Source organism: Emydura macquarii, unplaced genomic scaffold (genome assembly GCF_026122565.2).
Source record: "Emydura macquarii macquarii isolate MOO-44397 ecotype Brisbane River unplaced genomic scaffold, CSIRO-AGI_Emac_v2 contig_2795, whole genome shotgun sequence".
Taxonomy (NCBI): domain Eukaryota; kingdom Metazoa; phylum Chordata; order Testudines; family Chelidae; genus Emydura; species Emydura macquarii.
This window is the reverse complement of record NW_027132932.1, coordinates 3,303,157-3,327,305: the sequence shown is the minus strand read 5'-3', so window position 1 is coordinate 3,327,305 and position 24,149 is coordinate 3,303,157. Positions and strand designations below refer to the sequence as shown.

The 24,149-nt window shown below is 39.1% G+C and overlaps 1 protein-coding gene across 20 annotated transcripts in view; it reads right to left on the bottom strand.

The window, feature by feature from the left end:
• CTBP1 (C-terminal binding protein 1) overlaps positions 1-24,149 on the bottom strand; it is a 385,409-nt gene that overhangs the window by 5,777 nt on the left and 355,483 nt on the right. For 19 of the 20 annotated variants that reach the window (XM_067567700.1, XM_067567699.1, XM_067567703.1 and 16 more), the window contains 5 exons: positions 18,675-18,881; positions 11,401-11,615; positions 6,960-7,090; positions 4,534-4,661; positions 1,851-1,968 (listed from right to left, as the gene is read on the bottom strand). In XM_067567700.1, the coding sequence (XP_067423801.1) occupies positions 1,851-1,968; positions 4,534-4,661; positions 6,960-7,090; positions 11,401-11,615; positions 18,675-18,881 (799 nt within the window). The remainder of the gene's footprint in view (positions 1-1,850; positions 1,969-4,533; positions 4,662-6,959; positions 7,091-11,400; positions 11,616-18,674; positions 18,882-24,149) is intronic. The other variant, XM_067567706.1, reaches the window with a different exon arrangement.

The window sequence follows — 24,149 nt, the reverse complement described above, 5'->3', positions numbered from 1 at the left end:
AATTTATCAAGTTCTTTCAGAAATCTTCAGAAAGTTATTTCAGAAATCAAATTAAGAAATTGCACAATACTTTCTTCTCATCAATCACTCAGTAGAGTATTGCTCTCTCTACTGAATTTAGCAAATCTTAACTAAATGCAAAAGCTGTTGTATTTATGGAAATATTACAAATTTTCTTTTGAAACTGGCAAATGCAGTTATAAAAAATTTTACATTTTTACTGTGCTTTTGAACTCTCATGAACTCTCAATTTTCCGATTCCTAAAAATATTCTTGGTACAATCCGTTTTGATTACACTGAAACAAACTGTAAAAAGACATTTTGTCCTGTGCTTATATTGCTCCAATTAAATACATATTAAGGCTCTGATCCTGTAAAGTCTTATGCACATGCTTAACTATCCACTGATGCATATGGAACTACTTCGTACATAAAGTTACACCTATGCTTAACTTTCTGTTGAAGCAAGTAAAAAATAGCTTTATTCTTTGGTACGTTTTGTTCTTGTACTTCAAGCAATGGATAGGCACATTTAACGAAAATAAATAAATTATAAATTGTTCTGATCAGTGTGAATACATCAAGATTTAGAATAAGACAAGTTAACATCTTCCTTGAAGCACAGTATGCTTGCCAATATATAGATGATGGTGCCGGACCTTGAGGCCCGGATCCTGAAAGGTATTTAGGCCCAAAGCTACATTCTGATTGGTCAGTTGAATCTTTTTGCTGATGCTACAACTTTGTGCTTCACCTCATAGCAGAGGCTCATCACAGACAAACACACTCATACACACACAACATCCCTTAACTCATAATACATGAGGGGCAATGCTGATAGGGAGAACAAAGAAAATAAATAGCCCTTGGAGCACGTGTGAGGAAAGGAAGCTGGGGAAGATAAGGAAAAAAGTGAACCGAAGGAAGGAGAATCATGACAGTTTTGAAGTGTCCCTTCCCTCAAGACATTGACTTTCAGCAGCAGTTTGTGGTCTTGTAAACTACTTTTAACCCAATGTATAGTGTAAAATCTAAACTGGGAGCTGCCAGATCAGGCATCTGCTTTTGTAAAATTAAATGGCTTGAAGTTGGTTGCTGAGCCACAAACAGCCACTGGTAAAGCATGTGTGGATAGAGAGATGGAAAAAACAATCAAAACAGTCTCAGGAACTTATAAAGGAGATAAAATGACCAAACAATAGATATAATCAAAATAGCAGTGAAACGTTATTTATCAACTTCTGCCTATTTTATCTTATCGATGTACTATGAACTACTACTTTCAGTGGGAGGATATACTGACTAGTGCAAAAAAAAACGCTTTGTAAAGAACATTTTAAAAAAAAGAAAAAGAAATGTACAATTAAGATGACACTTTCCAGATTCATTTATAATAGCAATGAGCTACTCCAGAAAGTGCATTAGTGGGCTTTTTGTACACATCTTAGGTGACTGAAGGCAATGGAGAAGTGTACCAATAGCTTATTAATGTAACCCTGACATGGCTTCCAGCCATATTATTACTTTCAGCAAAATGAACATTAGCTTCCACTGAACTGATTGCTGTCAGTCAGGATTGCTTCACTTGCACATAAAATCTGCATTGTTCCAAACATTGGCATTGTTGCCCTCAGAAGGGGTAAAGAACAGAAACACACATGAAATCAGCGGTGTAATGAGTCAGTATGTAGTAATTATATAGTAATAAAGACCTATATACACAGGACTAATCCAACAACAATTTCACAAAAACCGTTTATTAAATGGAGGTTCTTTCTTTTTTTCTTTAAGCCAGAATAGTTGTCTCTGAGTTAAGGAGCTATTTCTTTTTCTACTTATGTATCCTTACCTGTATGCAGCACCATTAAGCTCTGGATGAACAACTCCTGGATCCATGCTGGCCCAGTGCGTAGCTGAAGTCAAATGATCTTTGTTAACACAGTTTTTCAGGCTGTCTGGAATACGACCTAGTGAGTGAGTAGGATATACAAAATGATATAAAACATGGATATATCATGTATACTAAATAATAAAATATAAGTATGCTGTACAGTATAAATAAAAATACATATCTAAAGATCTGTGTCATTTTTTATTACTCTCCCACATCCAGCCTCTTGCTAAATCCTGTCACTGTTTTATCTGGGTCATACTCTGGCTTTCCTTCAACTTCAATACTGCAGCCTCCTTCTCTCGGCTTCTGATCTCTTCTTCTTGCATTCTGCCCCAGTAATAGCAAATAAACACTTCTGAAAATCTGGGGTGAAATCATACTTCCTTCGCAGTCAATGGGAGTTTTGCCATGGATTTGAATGGGACCAGAATTTCACACTGACCTCTTCTTTACCCTCTTTCTTATTCAAATTCCTCCTTAACTATACATCTCTCAGTCCTCAATACACATTTTCATCTCTCAGTCCTCAAGTACTTTCAGATTTCTAAAGGAAAATTTGAATACCCGATTGCTTTCTCTCTAACTAGTATATTTGATTAGATTTCATGCAGCCTTCAAGTTACAACTGTTCGTCAGCTTTTAGAGCCGGTTGCAATGTTTACCGAGGACAATGAAAAAACTCCCAAATTATTTCAATACATGCTGTATCAGATTCTTGATCATGAGTTTTTGGGATGATCTTGGCTCCCTACTGTACCGCTATCCTCACACCTGTAAAATATATTATTCTAATCCCTCTCCCATTGAAGCAAATGGGAGTATTTCCATGGACTTTAATGAGATCTGGACTAGATCCCGTGTCCTTTTTTGGGTACCAATCCTGCGCACATCCTTCTTTTTGGGAAATCTGAGACAAAGGATTCATTTAATTTTATATATTGATCTTCTCAATCAGTACATTAGACTTGCCATTGCTTAGACATCCCACTAGCCATTTATTTATTTTTCACTTTTATTTATTTTATTTTATTTATTTTAAATGTATTTTGCAATCTCCTTTCAACTTGGGACTTTTATTCTTCTGTCTCACACTCCCTTTTTTCTACACTCATGTTTTGTATGCTTCAGGTTTTTTCCTTACCCTGGCTATTTATTTGTACTTCATTCTACAGCACAACCACACTTGGTTTTTTTATTTTATTTCTTTTTTAATCATAATGTGTTTATCTTCAGATGGCATATATATTATTGAGATGTCTTTTTCCAATTATTCACTCTCTCTTTCTCCTATGACTTTCATCTACTCGATTTCACCTCACTCTTTCTGTATCTTTTCCTACACTTGTTCCGGTGAAATTCAGTGTTTTCTAACACCATAATGTTGCCTTCACTTTAGTCTTACTACAAATCATGTGCCAAAGGTTGAAGTGACAACAGCTTCAATATAAATCAATGCTTTCTAACTCTGATATTACAACCACCCCCTCCAGAGAAAATAAGTAATTCTTATTGTGGCAGAGTCTTTCCTGTGCACGTGTGTGTGTGGGCTATTGCAGAACCTTTAATATATGACCACCTGTTCCTCTGTTCAGCTAACTGATTCACATCCCTATCCCAGGCCTAAGAACAACTCCCACCACCAATGCTATCTCACAGATGAGCCATCCTAAAAATCTAAGGTAGTTTGCACATCCTATACCAGAGATCAAGAATGTAACTCTGATGCAAAAAAAAAAACCCAACCTCCATTAATTTATGAAGCTAGAATCCCTGCCAGCAGAGTTTCCTGAATGGTACAGCAATGTGTTGGCACTCAACCACTGTGCAAGTGAAGTAGATGGGTTTTAATGTCTGCAGAGCACTCAATCTGTACTGCACAGAGACAAAAAAATACCACATTCTAAAGAACTGATTAGTGAAACATTTTCCAGCACACAGAATGCCTCCTTTTATATTGGACTCTATGGGATCCAAATCAAAGCCAAGTTGCCCTACATTTCTCCTTACTTTATCAGTATTTTGTCTTGAAGACTTGACAGATTTTTCCAATATAAACAGTTAACATTTACATGGTTTACTGTGATATTGGAGTTGTTAGGAACTCAGAGTTGAAGTGATTTTTAATCCTTGAAAATTCTCTCTTCAGATATTGAGATCCAAGACTCATTTAAATACAGACTTGGATGAACTTTGGAAGATAGAGAGGAGGCGAGAGAGAATAGAAAAAACGAAACAGCACCAATGATGGTGAGTCTCAGAGGACATCTAAGAAAGGCTACAAAAACTATCAAGGATGGCTTCAGATTTGAAGCTAAAACCATGGAAAAGGTCAGTAGATACCTCCCGCAAGAAACAAAGGGGGTGATTTCAGTCACAGTGGTACACTCGAAGTCATTTGGAAAAATAATTATTTCCTGCCTCATGACTTCTGTTTATGACTACGATGAACCAAAACAATTAGTAGCAGTGGGTAGAGTTGGTGGATATCTGCTGGTCTATTAACTCCCCCTCCTTGAAGAAGTACAGAAAACCCAATTTGGCCCATCTCAACTTCTAATTCTCCAACAAAGAAAAGAATCAATATATTTGTTAAATCAAGAAAACGTTCAGTGAAGGAACAAGTCTGAGAAGTTAGTACCTGTGATAGCCCTACGGATCTCTCGTGCTGCTTCCTCCCGCATCTCAATTGAAGCCTGTTCACTGTACCAGGCTGCATGGGGGGTACAGATCAGGTTTGGTGCATCCTTCAATGGACCCTGACTAAAGCTAAATGAAATTTTAAAACAAGATCAAATGACAAAAAAAATACCTGGGGGGGGGGGGATGGGGAATGAGGGGATTTTTGCATATCTTAGAATAAACATCTATAGCCACAAAATGAACTGTACCAATATTTCTTTGCTGGGTTTGTTTTTAATTTTACAGTTAATTTAATGTATTTCTAGTTGTGTAAATAAGTAACAATTATTCTCCTTGGACTCAAGGGGTGGAATAAAGTAGAAAGCAGCTCTAGGTTCTGTCCAGTGCATCTGTTTCTAGTCACTCCCACTCATACTCAGACAGAGAAAATGATAGGTGAGCCCAGTCCCAACGTCTGCTCAAGAAACCACTCCATTTGGGTCCATTATGACAAAATTTATCATAACTTTTACATCCCTAGCCAAAAAAGCTCTGTTTCTTTAAAGAGACACTGTTAGGCTGAAATCTAGTCAATTAAAAAAAAAAAAAGAAAGGAGTTAAAATTAGTTCCACATAATACACTTGCCTGCATCCCCCTGACAATTTTTCCTGTTTCAAATTTTCCTCTTTTAATTAGTTTCTCTCTCCTTTCGCAGTGTTAAAAACCCACATAACAATAGGAGAGATGGACTAACTGACTGACTGACTATCCAGGGGAAGTAGTGAAACTGACTATATACAAAGTGCTGTCAAACGTACAAACTAAAACTGAGAAAATAGTGACACTTTCCCCCTTCAATCTCTTCCAGTTATAATAATCTTAAAGTGTTACTTGAAACAAGAGGAGAGAAAATATTTTTAGACAGAAGTTTGCTCTCAGAGTTGGCAGCAATTCTTAAAGTGATAGACTTCATCTCTAGTTTAATAAACTTAGAATACCTGCCAAAACTTTCTCAAATACAATATTTGCACAACAGTGGTTAGTCCCTAGGGACTAAATGCTGTCTTTAGACACACACTGAAGCCCAAGGAAACTATGGCCCTTATCTTGCAATTAAATTGATGTAGATGGACCCTTGAACCTACAGGGACTTGCACTGTAGTCAATGGGGCTTCTTGTTCGGTGCAAGGATTTACTTGTGCAGACCTGATGGCAGGAGCGGGGATATTTGAAAGCAGAATTTTGCCCCATGGATATTAGACTGTGGTTTTGCTCACAGTATTGCTCTGTTGTAATGGTTACACTTAGAAGTAAACAAATGCAGGGCCATAATAAGGGGTGTTTTTTTCGGCATGGCATCCTGTGTACTACAGATGCAAAAACTCCACATAGAAGGACACTTTATTACTATTTTTAAAAGGATAATCTCAGATGATGTCTCAGACATCTGATGAGAGGAAAATCACTAATCAGATGCCTCTATGACCTGTCCTCAAGTCCTGAATCTGCTCCTCTTCAAAGAGTTATGAGAACTACGGCAGTGTAAACCATCTAATATGAAATGCAGGCTCCTTCCTGCCCGCACCCAGAAAATATACAATGATTGTCAATCCCTAGGTTTAATCCATAGCAAACCACTCTCAAACTCAGAGGTCAGGCTCAGGATTCAAGGAAAGGCTGTAATGGTATTTTCTGTGTTTAAATCATACCACCAAAGCTACTAAGTGGAGACAGTGGTACATCTGTGGCTGCAACTGTGGACTTCCTGGTGGTATTCAGCAAACTAAATATAGTGTCTCCAGCTCTACTAAGGGCAGCAAAAACATCTGAGCTCTGGTCACCCTTCTCAATTCCACAAGCTTGCCTGCTTATAATTCTCAGGTTCCCAGTGGAGAGAATCTGGGTGATGCATATGCAATCAAAGCAGTGAGGTGTCAAAGCCATGCCCATATACCTTCAAAAAAGGATCATTTTTTTCCAGAAAATCTCAGCTCCTCCCACCTTACTGAAGAGTACTTATGCCACCACTAACTTTCCTCTGGCAGGGAGAGCTGACCAGGACTTTCTCTTACAAATGACAGGAGATGAGAATGTTCCTTTCCAGGCCATGAGGTAGAAGGCCATGTCCAGTATTTGAACTCAGGTCCTTGGTGGAGGACAGTGCATTTAACTACTGGATTATCCCTATTACATTGGTTTTTAATCTTGTATTTAAACTTTGTTTTCCTGCTCCTTCCTGACTCTGTACAAAAGCTCCATCTGCATTTGCATTAATCCAGAGCTGCACAGAAGCATACTGCTTTACTAAGGAGGATTCAACTACTAGATGGAGGGAACACTTCTTTGCTTCATTGCTGTTGGATGCATCATGCACTAATACTTAAAAATAAGAAAGTGAACAAAATATAAAAAAAAAGAAAAAAAAAAAAAAAAAGGAAAAGCACCTGAATGGTTCTGACTCATGTACATCTAAGGCTGCCCCTCGTATCCTTCCTTCCTTCAGGGCCTGTGCAAGTGCTTTTTCGTCTACTAACCCACCTCGAGCTGTGTTGACCAGGAAAGCCCCTTGTCTCATCTAGGGAAAGTTAAAAACAAGGATGATGAAATAAAAATAAATGAAATAAAATCGTTGTGGCATTATTATTTACTCAAAGGAAGCATCCATTACAACAAAGGCTATTCAACAGAATTAACCTATCACCAGTTGTCTTCCCTTTCCGTTGGAAAGTACCACAAAATTTGATGCTTCAAATGTAAAATAATATTTCACAGCACTTATAACTTTTTGTTTCTTATCAGTAGGGCATCTTGTATCAGAACCAATGCTTTACATACTGTGCAGTACATGATCAGAAGATATAAGCATGCATATGAAGCTGACAGATATTGTTTTATTCCAGTTTTTTATTTCACTGTGAAATCTCATGAGACGGAAGCTACTGCACATTGCTAAACAAAATCACATTGTGTGGTTTTTAAACTTTTACACAAATGAAAGGTTAAATTAATCTTTGGAAATACAAAAGCATTGAGTTTTCTGAAAGACTTTTCTTTCTTTGACAAGAGGTAGTAGATTTATACTTTATTTACTGCTGTTACTTAAACTCATTTCCCCCTCCCCAGAAGCCTTTTCAAATCGAGATCCAGGAAATTCTTGTTTTATTCAATTAAAAGGCATTGGAATGGTGTTGGCTGGGAATGTTGTGTCTTGGACAGAGGCTGTGCACTGTGTAGGTCAGATTAGCATTATAGTCCTCCATACTCATTCGCAGCTACAAGACTTCATGCCATAATATAAGCGCAACATGAACACAAAGTGAAATGAAGGTGGGAATAAAGAACTCAGGGTCTCACTTCACTCAACACCAGTACTTAAGCATCCATAGCATGTGTCCCATACATAGGCCCCGACCCTACAAACATTCCCATGCATCACACTGAGTACCTGTAGAAATGTTTGCAGGATAGGGGTCATAAGTGAGGATGGATGCCCAACTCCCCATCTTGATTTGATCCCATCACCACAAAAACAACAACAAAAAGAAGATTTTTTTTTTGAGTAGCGAATTAACTTTAACAACTTATTCTAAATGGGCAAAGGATTTTTGCAGTATCAGCAGTTGCTCTTTTGCAACTAAACCCTGGGCTCTGAAATGCAAACTGATGCATAGTAGGGGTGTTTAAAGGAAAAGGAGCAAGGAAAGGAATCTCCTCCAAGTCTTTCGGTAGGATGGTTGGAAACAAAACAACTAAGATTTACATGTATCTGGTAAGATCATAACAGAATTAATGTACTATACTGGCCAACCCGCTCGCTTTAACCATGGTCTGACCCCTCTCTTAGCCCTGCTGGAGGACATTTATGGATTCTGGGGAAGCATACATATGCATTGCCCACTTCAGCACTCACATAAGTGACAGGAAGCATTTGGCCTTAAGTATAGTGTAGAACATTTATATATCCTCTAAAGAGCTTGGAAATGTTAATCATAGTGGACACTACTCAAATCCCTTTTCCATCTGTAATAACCCTCCTTGACTTTTCATCTCCAGTGCTATTTATAAAGCTAGTAGTAAGACAAACCAAAACAAAAGAGAATGTGGATGTATAATTGTATTCTAAAGGGAGTGAGTTACGTGAGTCACAGTAAACTGCAAGGGTAGTTGCAGATTAGGAATGATTCTTTCTGCTATTTTAATTCACCTAAATTAATCCTGTGTAATTGCTATTATTATACAAGATACATTTTATTTAACTATAATATCTCCTTTATCAATTTGTAATGTGATGAACAAGTAAAGATGATTTCTGCTTCAGGAAAAGAGTACTGAGCACTGACTGCCCTGGACTCAGTACAGCAATGATTTTTACTGTCTACCTGAGCTCCATAGGAGGTGGAAGGCCAAATGTGCTGGCTGGACAATACAACAATTGAGAGGATAAGTCAGCTTGACATGAAAAGAGAGGCTCCTTCCCCAAACTTTTCAAAGAGGTTTCAAGGATATTGAATTTAAAACATCCATTAAGTTCAGGTTGAGACCTTCCCCTTTGCACATATATAAATGAGACCTTTCCATTACATGAAGACATAATACTGGACAAAGTGGCACACTTTATCATTCAAGACATACAGGCCAACTATGGCATATGTAGGCATAAAAATGTTGGCTAATTTGATCATTTTGTCACAATAAAACCAGATAGTAGTATTGTAACTACGTAAATATTAACGGTATTGCCATAGGATTACACTAATGGAAATATTATTTTAAACAGTCATCAAATGTTAATGAAAACATAACAAAAATGTATGAAAAACATATTGTTTTATGCCTGTGTTAGTACCAGGATATTACAAAGACAAAAAGGGTAAGATAATATCTTTTATTGGACCAACTTCTGTTAGAGAGAGAAACACAAAGCTGTTATTCATGTCTAAGAAAAAGCTCATCATGTGAATGTGGGGTGTATGTCCAGTGCAGACACTCTATAAGCTCGAAAGTTTGTCTCTCTCACCAACAGAATTTGGTCCAATAAAAGATATTATCTCACTCATCTTGCCTCTCAAAAACATATTGTCTAAAATATGATAGGGACTGGAGTTCTTGTGAATTTGCAATATGAATGACTGCTATATTTAATATCAATATTATATAGTTACAGTGCATTTTATATGTTATGAATATTTTGTTTTTCAATTTATATAACACTTTTATGAATTTATACCACATCAGCTGTTAAAACAAGACTGTATAACATAACATATTCATACTCTTTACCCAACTTCCATTTTATTTGAAGCAACACATATCTAACATTTTATTTCAATTTCTATATTCTCAGAATAGAGTAATAATATAAATGCATTAGACAAAATGCCCTTTAAATTACCCATTTTCTTTTTTAATTTTAAATTTTAAATATCCTTCAGCTTAAATTTATGCTTATGTCTTTTGGTTCTGTACATAACAGACTATGCACATCTTCAAAGTAAATCCTACTTCTGTGTCTCAACACAAATGAGTCTTATTTATAAAATACGTAGGTTGGACCCAATCTCACAATTCACTGCAATGCTGGAACAGTGGTGAGCGCATGTGGCATCCAAGTGACTTTAATGGAGCTCCATGTGGGTGCAGGGTTTTGTCCACACAGCACTTCTTAACATATTAGGACCTTCCTGTCCTGTGTTATACGATTATGTAATGAAAGAATAATCATAATATATGAGTGTGGTATAAGAACCTATACTGAACAGAACAAAAGACTAGAACGTGGACGTGACAGAAGACAGATTTATTTGCTCCCTTCACACTGAATTTCCTAGCTTTCAAGAATTTTAAACCCAGACGATCTTGTACTTGGATTTTTCTACTCAGACCCAATCGTCCAATCAAGATATCTATTTTTACATCTCATTAACATTAGGGCATGATCCTATGAGATGTTGAGCATCCCCAACTCGTACTGAAGTCCCAATGAAGTCCATGGGAATAGCAGGCACTTAGTATTTCTCAGAAACCAATCAATCATCATTTTAATTCAGTAGAGATATACTTCATATAACTTTTATGTGTTGTCAAATAAATGCATACAATAAATGTATAAAGACCATCAACAATGTATAATGAATGTACATTATTTCAGAGTTCAAATTACCATTTTTACTTATATAATTGCCACACTTGTACATTTCAGAAAGCTACATCTTTTTAATATATATTCTATATACCAAAATTTGAGTTAGAAAACAGATATTTGATGCAAAAACAAAATGTTTACCTTCTGAATTTCTCAAAAATGGAACAATTGCTGCAGTTCTACATTTTGATACAGTTTGTGTTTTGTAATTTTAGAATGCTTCATCCATATGCCAAATCCATTTATATACTATTTTCCCCAAACAACCTACTACTACAGTGTGAGCAATTATCAGGGGAACATTCTGTAACCATTAGGAATGAACACAAGGGGTCGCCAGTTAGTCATGATCCCTAAATTAGACCGAAACTCAAACTGTAACTGAAGTATGAAAGCGAAGTGCTACTTTTGTAACTAATATAAAGAGGCTGTATGCACCTGAAGATACAAGTGCCTTTAAATAAATGTCAACGAATCAAGCAACTACATCTGAATAGTGTTTAGCATAACAACTATTTCCACAAAAGAGATATTAGCAAATAAAATGAATGAAAAATAACAACACTTTATAAGATATCATCTATTTCCTGACCAAATGTAAACCTTCTTAACAAACAGTGAAAAAGCAGATGGAAGAAAAAATTAATACGGATCTGAATTTGCATGTTTACATGGAGAAACTCTACAGAAAGTCAGTAATTATAAAACCAAACCTAACCTGTAGGGCGCATTTGGATAGTTACCTGTTTAATGGTGAAGTCATTAATAAGATGATGATTGTGTTCATTCAAGTTGCAGTGCAGGGTTACACAGTCACTGTGAAATAGCAGGTCCTGTAAAGTGCTCACCCGCTGCAGTCCGAGAGCACGCTCAATGCCATCTGAGAGGTACGGGTCATAAAATATAACACTAAAGCCAAAGGCTTTTGCACGTAGTGCCACGGCTTGCCCAACACGTCCTAGAATGATACAGACACACAAACAAAAGGGAATGTTGCTGGTATATTCTTTGTCTAATTAATATTACAAAACATTCATGTGGTGCATGGGATTTTTACAGAACATAAAAGGAGACACCCCAGGTCCCACTAGAAATTCTCATTACATAGCTTTATATTTAAGGGTTGTTCGTTCCATCCCCGGCCAAAACAAAACAACATGACTGCTCTATAAAAAATAAACCAAATGGAAAGTTGCAATGCCAAAAGGTGGAATGGGGTATATGGTAACCTGGATCAATTTAACAGGTGGCAAGGTTTGCTGGCCATGCTGATGACAAAGCACTGATGTTCCTGATTGTTCCCTGCAAAGTACGCACTGTAGTTGTAGCCACGTCAGTCCCAGGATATTAGAGAGACAAGGTGGGTGAGGTAATACCTGAAGAAGAGCTCTGTGGGGCTCAAAAGGCTCTCTCTCTCTCACCAACAGTTCATCCAATAAAAGATATTGCCTTACCCACCTTAACCCTGAAAGTACTCATTTTTGTCAATGTCTGACCAGCTGGCTCGAATAAAAAGTTGTGACATGAACGTTTGTCATTTGAATTAATAGGAAATAATTTCTTTAAAGTTCCCTCTCTACCTGAATTTATGACACACCACACAGCAAGCTGTGACAACATAATTGTTTCAAAAACAGTTCAACACTGAAAACATTCACATTCTTATGATCGCTGTTAGCAGATCAGTCTACACTTCCACCTTGTTTTCCGTTTCATCCAGCCTTTACAATTCTTTCAGCTCACCTGCCCCCATATGTGGAATGCACGTTCTGAGATGGTACTCTTCCCACTTTTAAATCCCTCTTGAGGATGGACCTATTCTATAGTGCCTACAAGAAACCTGCAACGGGTCTTCTATTTGTTCATTATCCATATCGCTAATACATAAACATATGGGCTCCATCATACCATGTACTAGCCCTGCTGAGTAATCGCAGCAATAATCTTGTTTAATATTTGTACTGCATAGTGCTCAGCAGACCCACTGTGATAGGCACTGTACACCCAGATATAATGAAAAGACACTCAGTCTCTGGCCTAAAAAGCCCATAATCTAACATATTGCCTTTGTTCTTCCTCATTTACCTTTTCTTACACTTTTATTACTTCATTATTAAGTCATGTTTTAAATTGGTTTGGGGAAGGGATCCCACCTTGCACATGTATCGGGAGAAGCTTATCTCACTTTTTGGCACTATTAATATAACACATAGATAAATAAGTAATACTAAATCAAGGACACGGAATTGGCACATGTTGTGTGAAGAGAGTTTGGGAATATGAATGTTCTGAAGAAATACAACTATTTGTACCGTACTGCTCTTTATATTCAGCTATCAGGCTTGTTGAGAATTTTAGACATAAGGATATTTCAAAGTACCAGAATCACTAGAGTCACCAGGAAAGGCCTGGCTCAGCTTTAAAAATATCAACTGAAAGTTTTCTTTTTTAACATTTGTGTTTATTTAAAATGCAACATAGTAAGATAGGGACATCTCATGTCTTTCAAACTCTGTTCTAAGGGATTTCTCAGAGTTCCTCAGTTCTTTTTTGAATAAACACAAGAAGACACAAAAATAGGTCTCTTCTTGATCATTTAACCTGAACACAGTAATTCTGGGGTGCCTGGTGATGGGTACACTCAGAATATGGAACAGTCAGTCAATGCAAGTGGGATTGTTTGCTTTTCCCTGGGGACATCTACTTAAGACTAAGTCTATAAAGCGTATTGAAATAAAAGACTATGTACCAGTTATTTGCTTTTGAGAATTTGTTTTTATTTTTTTATAAATGCTTAATATGCAGTAAGGGAGATTTAGGTTGGATATTAGGAAAAGAACTTTCTAATGATAAAGGTAGTTAAGCTCTGGAATAGGCTTCCAATGGGAGGTCATGGAATCAAAACCATTGGAGGATTTTCAGAACAGATTGGACAAACACCTGTCAGGGATGATCTTGTTACTGCCACAGCACAGAGGGCTGGACTTGATGACTTCTTGAGGTCCCTTCCAGCTTTACATTTCTATGACTCTATGAAAATCAGAAATCACTAGGAGCCAGAAATCACTGGGAACTCTGAAGGAAGAAACTGGCCAACAATGACTTAATGGGAGAAAAGTTTGTTTTGATGGTCCAGATTTAACCATAATTCCTGTACACAAGGAGTAGATAGCATCATGAATCTGCTATGAGTTTAAGAACATAAGAACAACCATAATGGGTCAGACCAAAGGTCCATCTAGTCCAGCATCCTATCTTCCAACAGTGGCCACTGCCAAATGCTTTAGAGAAAATTTATAAAACGGGAATTATCAAGTGATCCATCCCCTCCCATCCAATCCTAACTTCTGGCAGTCAAGGTTTAGAGACACCCAGAGCATGGGGTTGTGTCCTGACCATCTTGACTAATAGTGATTCATGGACCTATTCTCCATGAACTTATCTAATCCTTTTTTGAACCAACTTATAATTTTGGCCTTCACAAACATTCCTTGGAAATGAGTTCCACAGGCTGACTGTGCTTGTGTGAAGTACTTCCTTATGTTTGTTTTAAACCTGCTGCCTATTAATTTCCTTAGCTTTACTTTTCTAATTACTGTCAAACAACACAACATATCTCTATAACTTGTGACAGCTTTCCTTCCTATCCTGAAAACGTTTCTAATAAATAAATCTAATTTAGGGAAGGTTCCAAAAGTGTTAGTTCAAGCCTATGTCAACATTTCATTAGTAACAAAATGACAGTATGAACAGCATCACATTTACAGAGTGTAGTGTACACTGACATATATATGTAATTCCTATGACTAATAAGGGAACTTACGTGTTTGCAACAAAAGAAATGTCACATAGTCAATGTTAAAATGATCTTCCTGATTATGAAAATAAGGGAAATACACAGAGAATGAATATACAGCAAATGAATGTTTCATGCAACTGTGGAAACATGGAACAAGTTAACAAAAACTTCTTTTAGAAATTATATAAAGCTGGCACTTGAACAGAGATCTGGCAAACCCATTCCACTTCAGTACTCCCAGAGGAGTGGGAGGGGAGGCTATAAACCAGGGTTCCCTTCCTCAAGCACCTGGGGCTATTCTTTCAGTCCCATTCATCCCCTCCTCAGATGGTTTTATTACTATTTTTGTGGTCTAATTATTTGTGGTCTCATACCAGTGGAGAAGGAGGAGACCTAGTAGAGGCTCACACTGGATAATGGATTTGATCTTCTCAGTTAAGTAATGTTACCTGCTGTTTTATTTGCATTTTTAACACTTTCTTTTACTTAATTCAATGGAACTCTCTCAGTATTTAAATGCTTCTGATCTCCTTGTCCCTTGTCAGTCTGGGTATGGACCTGGCTCTGGTGCAGAGACTATACTGGTTATGTTGGTCAATGATCTTCTCTTGGCCATGGATGAAGATCAGGTGTCTGGTATCATTTTTATCAGATGCCTTCGGTATCATAGATCATGTGGCTGGTTCGCCTGAGGACCTGGGTGAAAACGGATGGGGTTGCCCTTTAGTGGCTTCATTATTTCTGCCGACAGACCAATGGCAATGGCTAACAATGGGCAATTACTCTTCTTCTTGAAGGGCTCTCAAGTGTGGTGCTGCAGGGTGCCATTCTGTCACCTCCCTTATTCATCTCTCTTGAGTATATGGGGTGAGTAGGATTGTTATTAAGGGGCGTGGTGTTTTCAGTATGTAGATAATGCTAACTGTATATTTACACCTTGTCTGACTTGACAGTGCAGCTCAGCACCTCAACCAGCATCCGGTGCACTGATGAAAGCACGTTGTCTGAAGCCGACAAGATTGAGATGATGATGATGACGATGATGATGGTAATGATGGAAAGGAGGAAACAGCCACAGGTAATATGATTCGCTTTGACTGAGAGAGTGCATCTGTTATTGATAATCAGGGTTTGCAACTTAGGGGTGATTTCAGATCTCCAGTTACTGTTAAATGATAAATATAGCAGTAACCAGACTGGCTTTCTATTAATCCAAGTACCTATATGCCTTCTTCAGGAATATCTAAATGTTTTTACAATCTGCATCTGGCCAGGCGGTGTGACCTGTTCTTTCAGATACACACCTGGCTACTATTATCATGCTTTTGTCACTTCAAGATTAGACTATTTTAATATATTCTATATGCAGCTACATCTTAACATCATTCAGAGACTGAAGCTAGTGCAGAACGCAGCAGCTCTCTTACTAAGTGGGATATCGTGTGTGTGTGTGCACCTACACGATATATTATATGACAATAAACACTAACACTTTGTCTGTTGGTCTCTACCTAAAGAAACAAGGCAACAGAGAAAGCTTGAAATAATGTGATATTATTTATGTAGCACTCAAAGGATGCTACACACTTTCTAAAGATACAAAGAAACAAAAACCCAGCCCGAAGAAACGTACAGTATAAAAAAGCAACAAGCAGATGAGGGATGGGATACAAGAGAGGTGATTGAGCAAAGCCGTGTTGCTCGGTACACTTTCTGCTTGTTTTACTTCTCTCGTTTTCATTATCGCTACAAGCTGAGGGTGGGTGGAGACTGGTTAATAGGCCTTGTGGAAGAAGTGAGTTTAAAAGAGGGATATGAAGGATGAGCAGCAGGAGGCTTAGCAGACCAAGTAAGGGGGGAGGTGCCAGAAGTAGGGGGTTTGTATGAAAGAAGGCACAGAGAAAAGAGTGGGTGAAGAAAATGAAAAAGCCAATGAGTCATGCAGCTTGACCAGACCAGCGGGTGTGGAAGTGAATGATTAGGGCTTTGAAAGGACTACGTGGAGAGCCAAAAGGTAGGCAGGAGCTAGTCTTAGAGTTCTTTGGAAGTGAGAATAAGGAAGGGAATTTCTTGTGAAGAAAGCAAGAAGAAGTCAGTAAAAGGATGTTAAGAGATGCTGGACATGGTTAATGTGGCAGATAAGTTCTATTATCCATACAGGAAAACTTTGGAAGGATTGAAGGTTGAGATATGATGATGATGGTGGAAATATATAGCAGTGGTTCAGGCCACGGATGAACATGGGACAAAAGTGGCACTGACATTTTGGAGCTGTAGAGAGAAAATTCAGCAGGATTTGGCAATGACATCAGTGAGGCATGGAAGTAGGGAAGCTGGTACTAATTTATTTTATATGTGCAGCATTTTTTTATAGCTGCCTTTTCATGATTCAGCAATTGTGATGTCAACACATTTCAGTAATAAACTGAGACAAAACCAGCCAGGATTGCAACTGTCGGCCATGGTAAGTGGCATATTCTGCAGAACACAGGGTACCCTAATGCCAATATGCTGGAGTACAAGATTGAAAATATATTTTAGTCTAAAACTAGTGATAAACCCTCTCATAGAATCATAGAAATACAAGGCTGGAAAGGACCTTGACAGGTCATCAAAGCCAGGCTTCTGCGCTGAGGCAGGACCAAGTAAACTTAAACCATCCTTGGCAGGTGTTTGTCGAACCGTTTGGTTTTTTTAACCCCAATTATGAGGATTCCACAACCTCACTTGGAAGCCTATTCCAGAACTTAACTCTCCTTATAGTTAGAAAGCTTTTCCTAATATCCAACCTGAATCTACTTTGCTACAGATTAAGCCCATTATTTCTTGTCCTACCTTCGGTAGACATGGAGAAAAATTGATCCTCTTTATAAAAGACATATTCAACATATTTGAAGGCTAAACATACCCAGTTGATTGTTTTTTTTAAACACTTCCTTGCAGATCAGACTTCCTAAACTTTTTATCATTTTTGTTGCTCTCCTCTGGACTTTTTTCAGTTTGTCCACTTCCTTCCTGAAGTGTGGTGCCCAGAACTGGACACAGCACTCCAGCTGAGACCTCACCAGTGTCAAGTAGAGCAGGATAATTCTTCTCACGGCTTACATATGATGCTTCTGTTAATACACCTTAATAATATTAACCTTTGTTGAAACTGCATCACATTGTTGACTCATATTCAATTTGTGATCCACTATAACCCCAGATCCTTTTCAGCAGTACTATAACAGTTATTTCTCATTTTGTAGTTTTGTATTTAATTTTTCCTTTCTCAGTGTAGTACTTCGCATTTGTCTTTAATGAATTTTATCTTGTTGATTTCAGAGCAATTTTCTAATTTGTCAAGGTCATTTTGAATTCTAATCCAGTCCACCAAAGAGCTTGCAACCCCTCCCAGCTTCATGTTATCTGATCATTTTATAAGCATACTCTGCATTTCATTATCCAATTCATTAATGAAAATATTTAATAGTACCACATCCAGGACTGAATCCTGTGGGACCCTTTCTGGTATGTTAAAGACAATATTGGAAGGGGTAAATACGAAAAAGTTGTTATGCTGAAATAGGCTCAAATGAAGTATTCTTCAGCAAGTTAAATAGGATTATGCAATGTAATATGACACCAAATAAAACTAATCTGATATTGGGTTAATTAGGCAGGGGCCTCATGATGAAACAGGGAAGTAATACTCCGTCTTTATGAGATTCTGCAGCATCTGTGTGTCTGAGTCTCAGATAGATGTAGACAAACAGAGAAATTCAGGGTAGAACAACAACAAAATTAGATAGGTTGTTGGATGGACTATGTGGAAATATTAATGAAGGGGAACAAGATAACCATCTATAAATACCTGTTAAAAATACCAAGGATGGAGAGATACTATTTACCATGATACAATGGAGTGTAGTTAGAAGTAATGGGATGAAATTAAGAAAAGAAAAATTGAAACTGAGTATCAAGAGAAAACGTTATTAGATTTTGAAACAGTTTTCTAAGGTAAATGAAGGAAGCCCCGTGACTTGGGGACATTATTTTTATTTAGCATAGGCATTACCTATTCAGCATACAAGCTTGGACAAAGCGAATATGATGCAAGAAACAATTCTGCACCGAAGGGAATGGATTATATAACTCATCTTTATCATCTTCAGTTTCCATAATTCTATCACACGGGGGAAAAACTGAAAACCAACTGTCTGCTCAGAGTCAACATACCTAATCCAATAATGCCCAAGGTCTCCCCTCTAATCCTGGCAGCTCCAGAAGCAACTTCCCGAATCTGCTCAACACTCTGTACTCGCGTGCCTTCTCGCAAGGCCTGGTGAAGCCAGGTGGTTCGCCTGTAAAGGTTCAAGATGTGGCACATTGTAGAATCTGCTGTCTCTTCCACTGATGCAGCTGGCACATTACATACTGCAATTCCTGAAAGTAAAAGAAGGATATACATTTGTTGAATATGTCACACTCTCTTTTTCCTTACTCAAAAGTCATCCCAGAGCTTGAGGGGTAAATTACTCTAGAGTCAAGGATATTGTAGATTTAATTTTACAATCCACAGATAATTTTCACATCCTGTGTGTCTGAACATCAAAAAGAATTCATGGCTTGAATGATAGTGGCAAGGTTTGTCAAAATACATAATTAAAGTATGCAAATAGCAGTTATTGGAATTCATCATTATTTAATATATTTTAACTTCGCAGGAGTAGTGAGTGAACAGATGCACTAAAAAAAAAATCCAAGAGGAAAATTACAAAAGGGATTTTGTCTGGCAGTTCAGTCCCCAAAACCACTATTAACAGAAACATATATATGACATTTCAAAAGTTTTCACAAAAACAAAATTTAATTTAACTTTGAATTTAAACATCTCTGTGCAAACATTGCAGCATCTGGCTGATGCATGACAGCTATGTAATCTATTTCCATTATCAAACCTAGTAAGAAGGACCAAAAAAGTGCAACATGGGTAACCAACAAAGTAAAAGAGGAGGTTAAAGGCAAAAAGGCATCCTTTAAAAATTGGAAGTTTTCCAATCCTACTGAGGAAAATAGAAAGGTGCATAAACTCTGGCAAGACAAGTGTAAAGAATGATTAGGCAGGCCAAAAAAGAATTTGAAGAGCAGCTAGCCAAAGACTCAAAAACAAATAGTAAAAAAAAAAAGTTAAGTACATCAGAAGCAGGAAACCTGCTAAACAATCAGTGGGGCTACTGGACAATCAAGGTGCTAAAGGAGAACTCAAGGAAAACATGGCCATTGCGGAGAAGCTAAATGAATTATTTGAATCAGTCTTCACTATAGAGGATGTGAGGGAGATTCCCACACCTGAGCCATTCTTTTTAGGTGACAAATCTGAGGAACTGATCCAGATTAAGATGTCGTTAGATGAGTTTTTGGAACAGTTTAATAAATTAAACAGTAATAAGTCACTAGGGTGACGATATTAACCCAAGAGTCCTGAAGGAACTCAAATATGAAACTGCAGAACTACTAACTGTGGTATATAACCTATCATTTCAATCAGCTTCTGTACCAGATGACTCGAGGATAGCTAATGTGACACCAACTTTTAAAAAAGGTTCCAGGGTCGATCCTGGCAATTACAGTCTGGTAAACTTAACTTCAGTACCAGGCAAATTGGCTGAAACTATAATAAAGAACAGAATTATCAGACACATAAATTAATACAATTTGTTGGGGCAGAGTCAACATGGCTTTTGTAAAGGGAAATCACACCTCACCAATATACAGCAGAACCTCAGAGTTATGATCACCATGGGAATGGAGGTTGTTTTTAACTCTGAAATGTTTGTAATTGAACAAAACATTTACGGTTCTTCTTTCAAAAGTTTACATGTAAACATTGACTTAGTACACTTTTGAAACTTTAGTATGCAGAAGAAGAATGCTGCTTTCCCTTTATTTTTTTAGTAGTTTACCTTAAACATATATTTAACACAGTAGTGTACTGTATTTGCTTTTTTATTTTTATTTCTTTTGGTCTCTGCTGCTGCCCAGTTGTGTACTTCTGGTTCCAAATCAGGTGTGTGGTTGACCTGTCAGTTCATAACACTGAGGTTCTACTGTATCAGATTTCTTTGAGGGGAGGTCAACAAACATGTGGACAAGGATGACTCAGTGGATTTACTGTACTTGGACTTTCAGAAAGCTTTTGACAAGGTCCCTCACCAAAGGCTCTTAAACAAAGTAGGCAGTCATGGGATAAGAGGGAAGGTCTTCTCATGGATCAGTAACTTGTTAAAAGGTAGGAAACAAAGGGTAGGAATACATGGCCAGTTTTCAGAGGAGAGAGGTAAATAGTGGTGTCCCCCAGGAATCTGTACTGGGATCAGTGCTGTTCAACATATTAATCAATGATCTAAAAAAAGGAGTAAAACAGTGGAGATGGCAAAATTTGCAGACAATACAGACAAAATTACTCAAGATAGTTAAGTCCAAAGCAGACTGCGAAGAGTTACAAAGAAGTCTCACAAAACTGGATGACTGGGCAACAAAATGGCAGATGAAATTCACTTTTGATAATTGTGAAGTAATGCACACTAGAAAACAATCCCAACTATACATACAAAGCGATGGGGTTTAACTTAACCGTTAACACTCAAGAAAGAGTTTTTAGAGTCACTGTGGATAGTTCTCTGAAAAAATCAGCTCATCGGGCAGCGGCAGTCAAAAAAAGCTAACAGAATGTCAGGAACCATTAGGAAAAAAATGGATTATAAAACAGAAAATGTCACAATGACACTATATAAAAGACGGTTACTAACCTTCTGTAACTGTTGTTTTTCAAGATGTGTTGCTCATGTTCATTCCATACTAGGTGTGTGTGTGTGCCATATGCAACAGTGCCGGAGAACTTTCTCCCTCAGTGATATCCTTAAGGGCCAGCTGTAGCGCCCTCTGCCGTGATGCTCAAATGCGCTGGTATATAGGGTGCCACCGGTCCCTCCTCCCTGTCAGTTCCTTCTTGCCAGAACTCCATCCGCGGGAAGGAGGATGGGTTGTGGAATGGACATGAGCAATGCATCTCGAAGAACAACAGTTACAGAAGTTTAGTAACGATCTTTTCTTTTTCGAGTGCTTGCTCATGTCCATTCCACACTTGGTGATTAGCTAGCAGTAGCCCCTGGAGGTGGGCCAAGAGTTCATGGATGTACTGATTGCAAGACTGCTTTGCCAAAACTTGCATCGTCCCGAGTCTGCTGTACAATCACATAGTGCGATGCGAAGGTGTGTACAGAGGACCAAGTTGCAGCCTTACAGATATCCTGAATTGGCACCTCAGCCAAGAAGGCCACTGAGGAGGCCTGGGCTCTCATTGAACACACTGTCAGAGAAGTTGGGGGCACGACCTTAGCCTGTTCATAACACATACGTATGCAGGAGATGATCCAAGATGAGATCCTCTGAGACAACACCAGCTGGCCTTTCATGTGATCAGCCACCGCCACAAAGAGCTGAGTAGACTTCCTGATGCGTTTTGTCCTTTACAGATAGAAAGCCAATGCTTGCCTTACATCATGAGTGTGCAGGAACCGCTCCTCCTGGGAGCCATGAAGCTTAGGAAAAAATACTGGAAGAAAAATGTCTTGGTTGACATGGAACTGTGAAATGACTTTAGGCAGGAACGCTAGATGGGGCCTCAATTTGTCCTTATCCTTATAAAAAACCATGTAAGGAGTCTCAGAGGTTAGAGCCTTGATCTCCGAGACTCATCTCACTGACATAATCGCCATCAGAAACGTGACCTTCCAGGACAAGTGAAGGAGGGAGCAGGAGGCCATGGGTTCAAAGGGCGGCCCCGTAAGCTTGGAGAGGACCAAATTAAGGTCACACAGGGGAACCGGGTCTCTAACATATGGGAAGAGCTTTTCTAGGCCCTTTAAGAATCTAGTTGTCATTTCGTGGGAGAAGACCTGGCTGCCTTGAACCCTTTCATGGAAAGCCAAGATCGCTGCTAAGTGCACCTTGATGGACAACAATGCCAGGCCTTGCTGTTTCAAGTCAAGTAAGTAGTCCAGGACAGCTGGCAATGGGCCCCGAGACAGGGAGAGCTCACATTCCTGCGCCTAGATGGAGAACCGCCTCTATTTTGCCAAGTAAGTGACCCTAGTAGAAGGCTTCCTACTCTGAATCCTCTGGAGCAAGATCGTTCCTCCCGGCTTAACCATGCAGCATTCACACTGTCAAGTGCAGGGAGCTTAGGTTCGGGTGCAGCAGCCGACCGTGGTCCTGAGAGATTAAGTCCGGACAGGCCGGGAGTGTTCAGGGAGAGGTCACCGACAGGCTCATGAGCATGCCAAACCAGTGCTGACGTGGCCATGCAGGAGCAATCATTATGACATGTGCTTTGTCCCTTTTGATCTTTACCAGGACTTGATGTATGAGAGGAATTGGGGAAAGAGCGCATAGGACCCCCCGACCACTGTAGAAGGAAGGTGTCGGATAGGGAATCGCTGTCTCGTTGCCTCAGGGAACAGAAGAGCAGGCACTTCCTGTTCCGCCTGGTCGCAAATAGGTTGTGAACTTGGGGAGTTCCCCACCTTTGGAAGATAGCCCTCACCACGTCTGGGTGCAGAGGCCATTCGTGGTGATAGAAGAAAGACCTGCTGAGGTGATCTGCAAGAGAGTTCTTGGTCCTTGGTAGGTGAACAGCTTCCAGAGTGATCATATTCTCTATGCAGAAACTCCACAAGCTGAATGCCTCCTGGCACAGAGCCGAAAAACATGCCCCTCCTTGCTTGTTGATGTAGCACTTTGCCGATGTGTTGTCCGTCAGCACACGTATTACCTTTCCTGCCATCTGGGGAAGGAACACCTCACAGGCGAGGCGAATTGTTCTGGGCTCCCTGATGTTCATGTGCAGATGGATTCTTTGCGGACCAGAGGCCCTGAGTTCTGTGATGGCCGAGTGAGCCTCCCAACTCAGGTCTGAAGCGTCCGATACTAAGGTAAGTGAGGGGCGAGGTGCCGCGAATAGGATCCCTTCAGTCACATTCGATGGAAGTCTCCACCAGGCTAGGAAGGTAAGTACCAGGGGTGGAAGTGTGAGGACCATGTCTATGTTGTGTCTCGATGGGAAGTAAATCAATGCCAGGTTTGAGGGGTCTGAGGCAGAGTCGAGCATGCTGCACCATATACATGCATGCGACCATATGACCCGGTTGCCTGAGGCACACCCACACCATAGTAGGCCATGACTTGGTGAACCAGGTCTGATAAGGCCTGAAATCTGGCCTTGGGTAGGAATGCTCTGACCTTTGCAGCGCTGAGGAGCGCTCCAATGAATTCTATTTTCTGCATAGGGACTAATGTGGACTTTTGTTCATTCACTAATAGACACAGATCTCTGCAGGTCACCAATAACACTGTGATGTCGTGCCAGACCCTTGATGAGCCAGTCATCGAGATATGGGAAAATCTGGATTGTAAATACTCTTGAAGCAGTTGAAAGCCCAAAGGGGAGGGCTGCAAACTGGTAGTGGCCGTTTCCCACCATGAACCTCAGGAAGCGCCTGTGGCCCTTGAAGATAGAAATATGGAAGTATGCGTCCTTTAGGTCCAGGGTGGCGTACCAATGTCCTGGATCCTGGGAGGGGATGATGGAGGCCAGGGAGACCATACGGAACTTCACTTTCTTGAGGTACCTGTTGAGGCATCTCAAGTCCA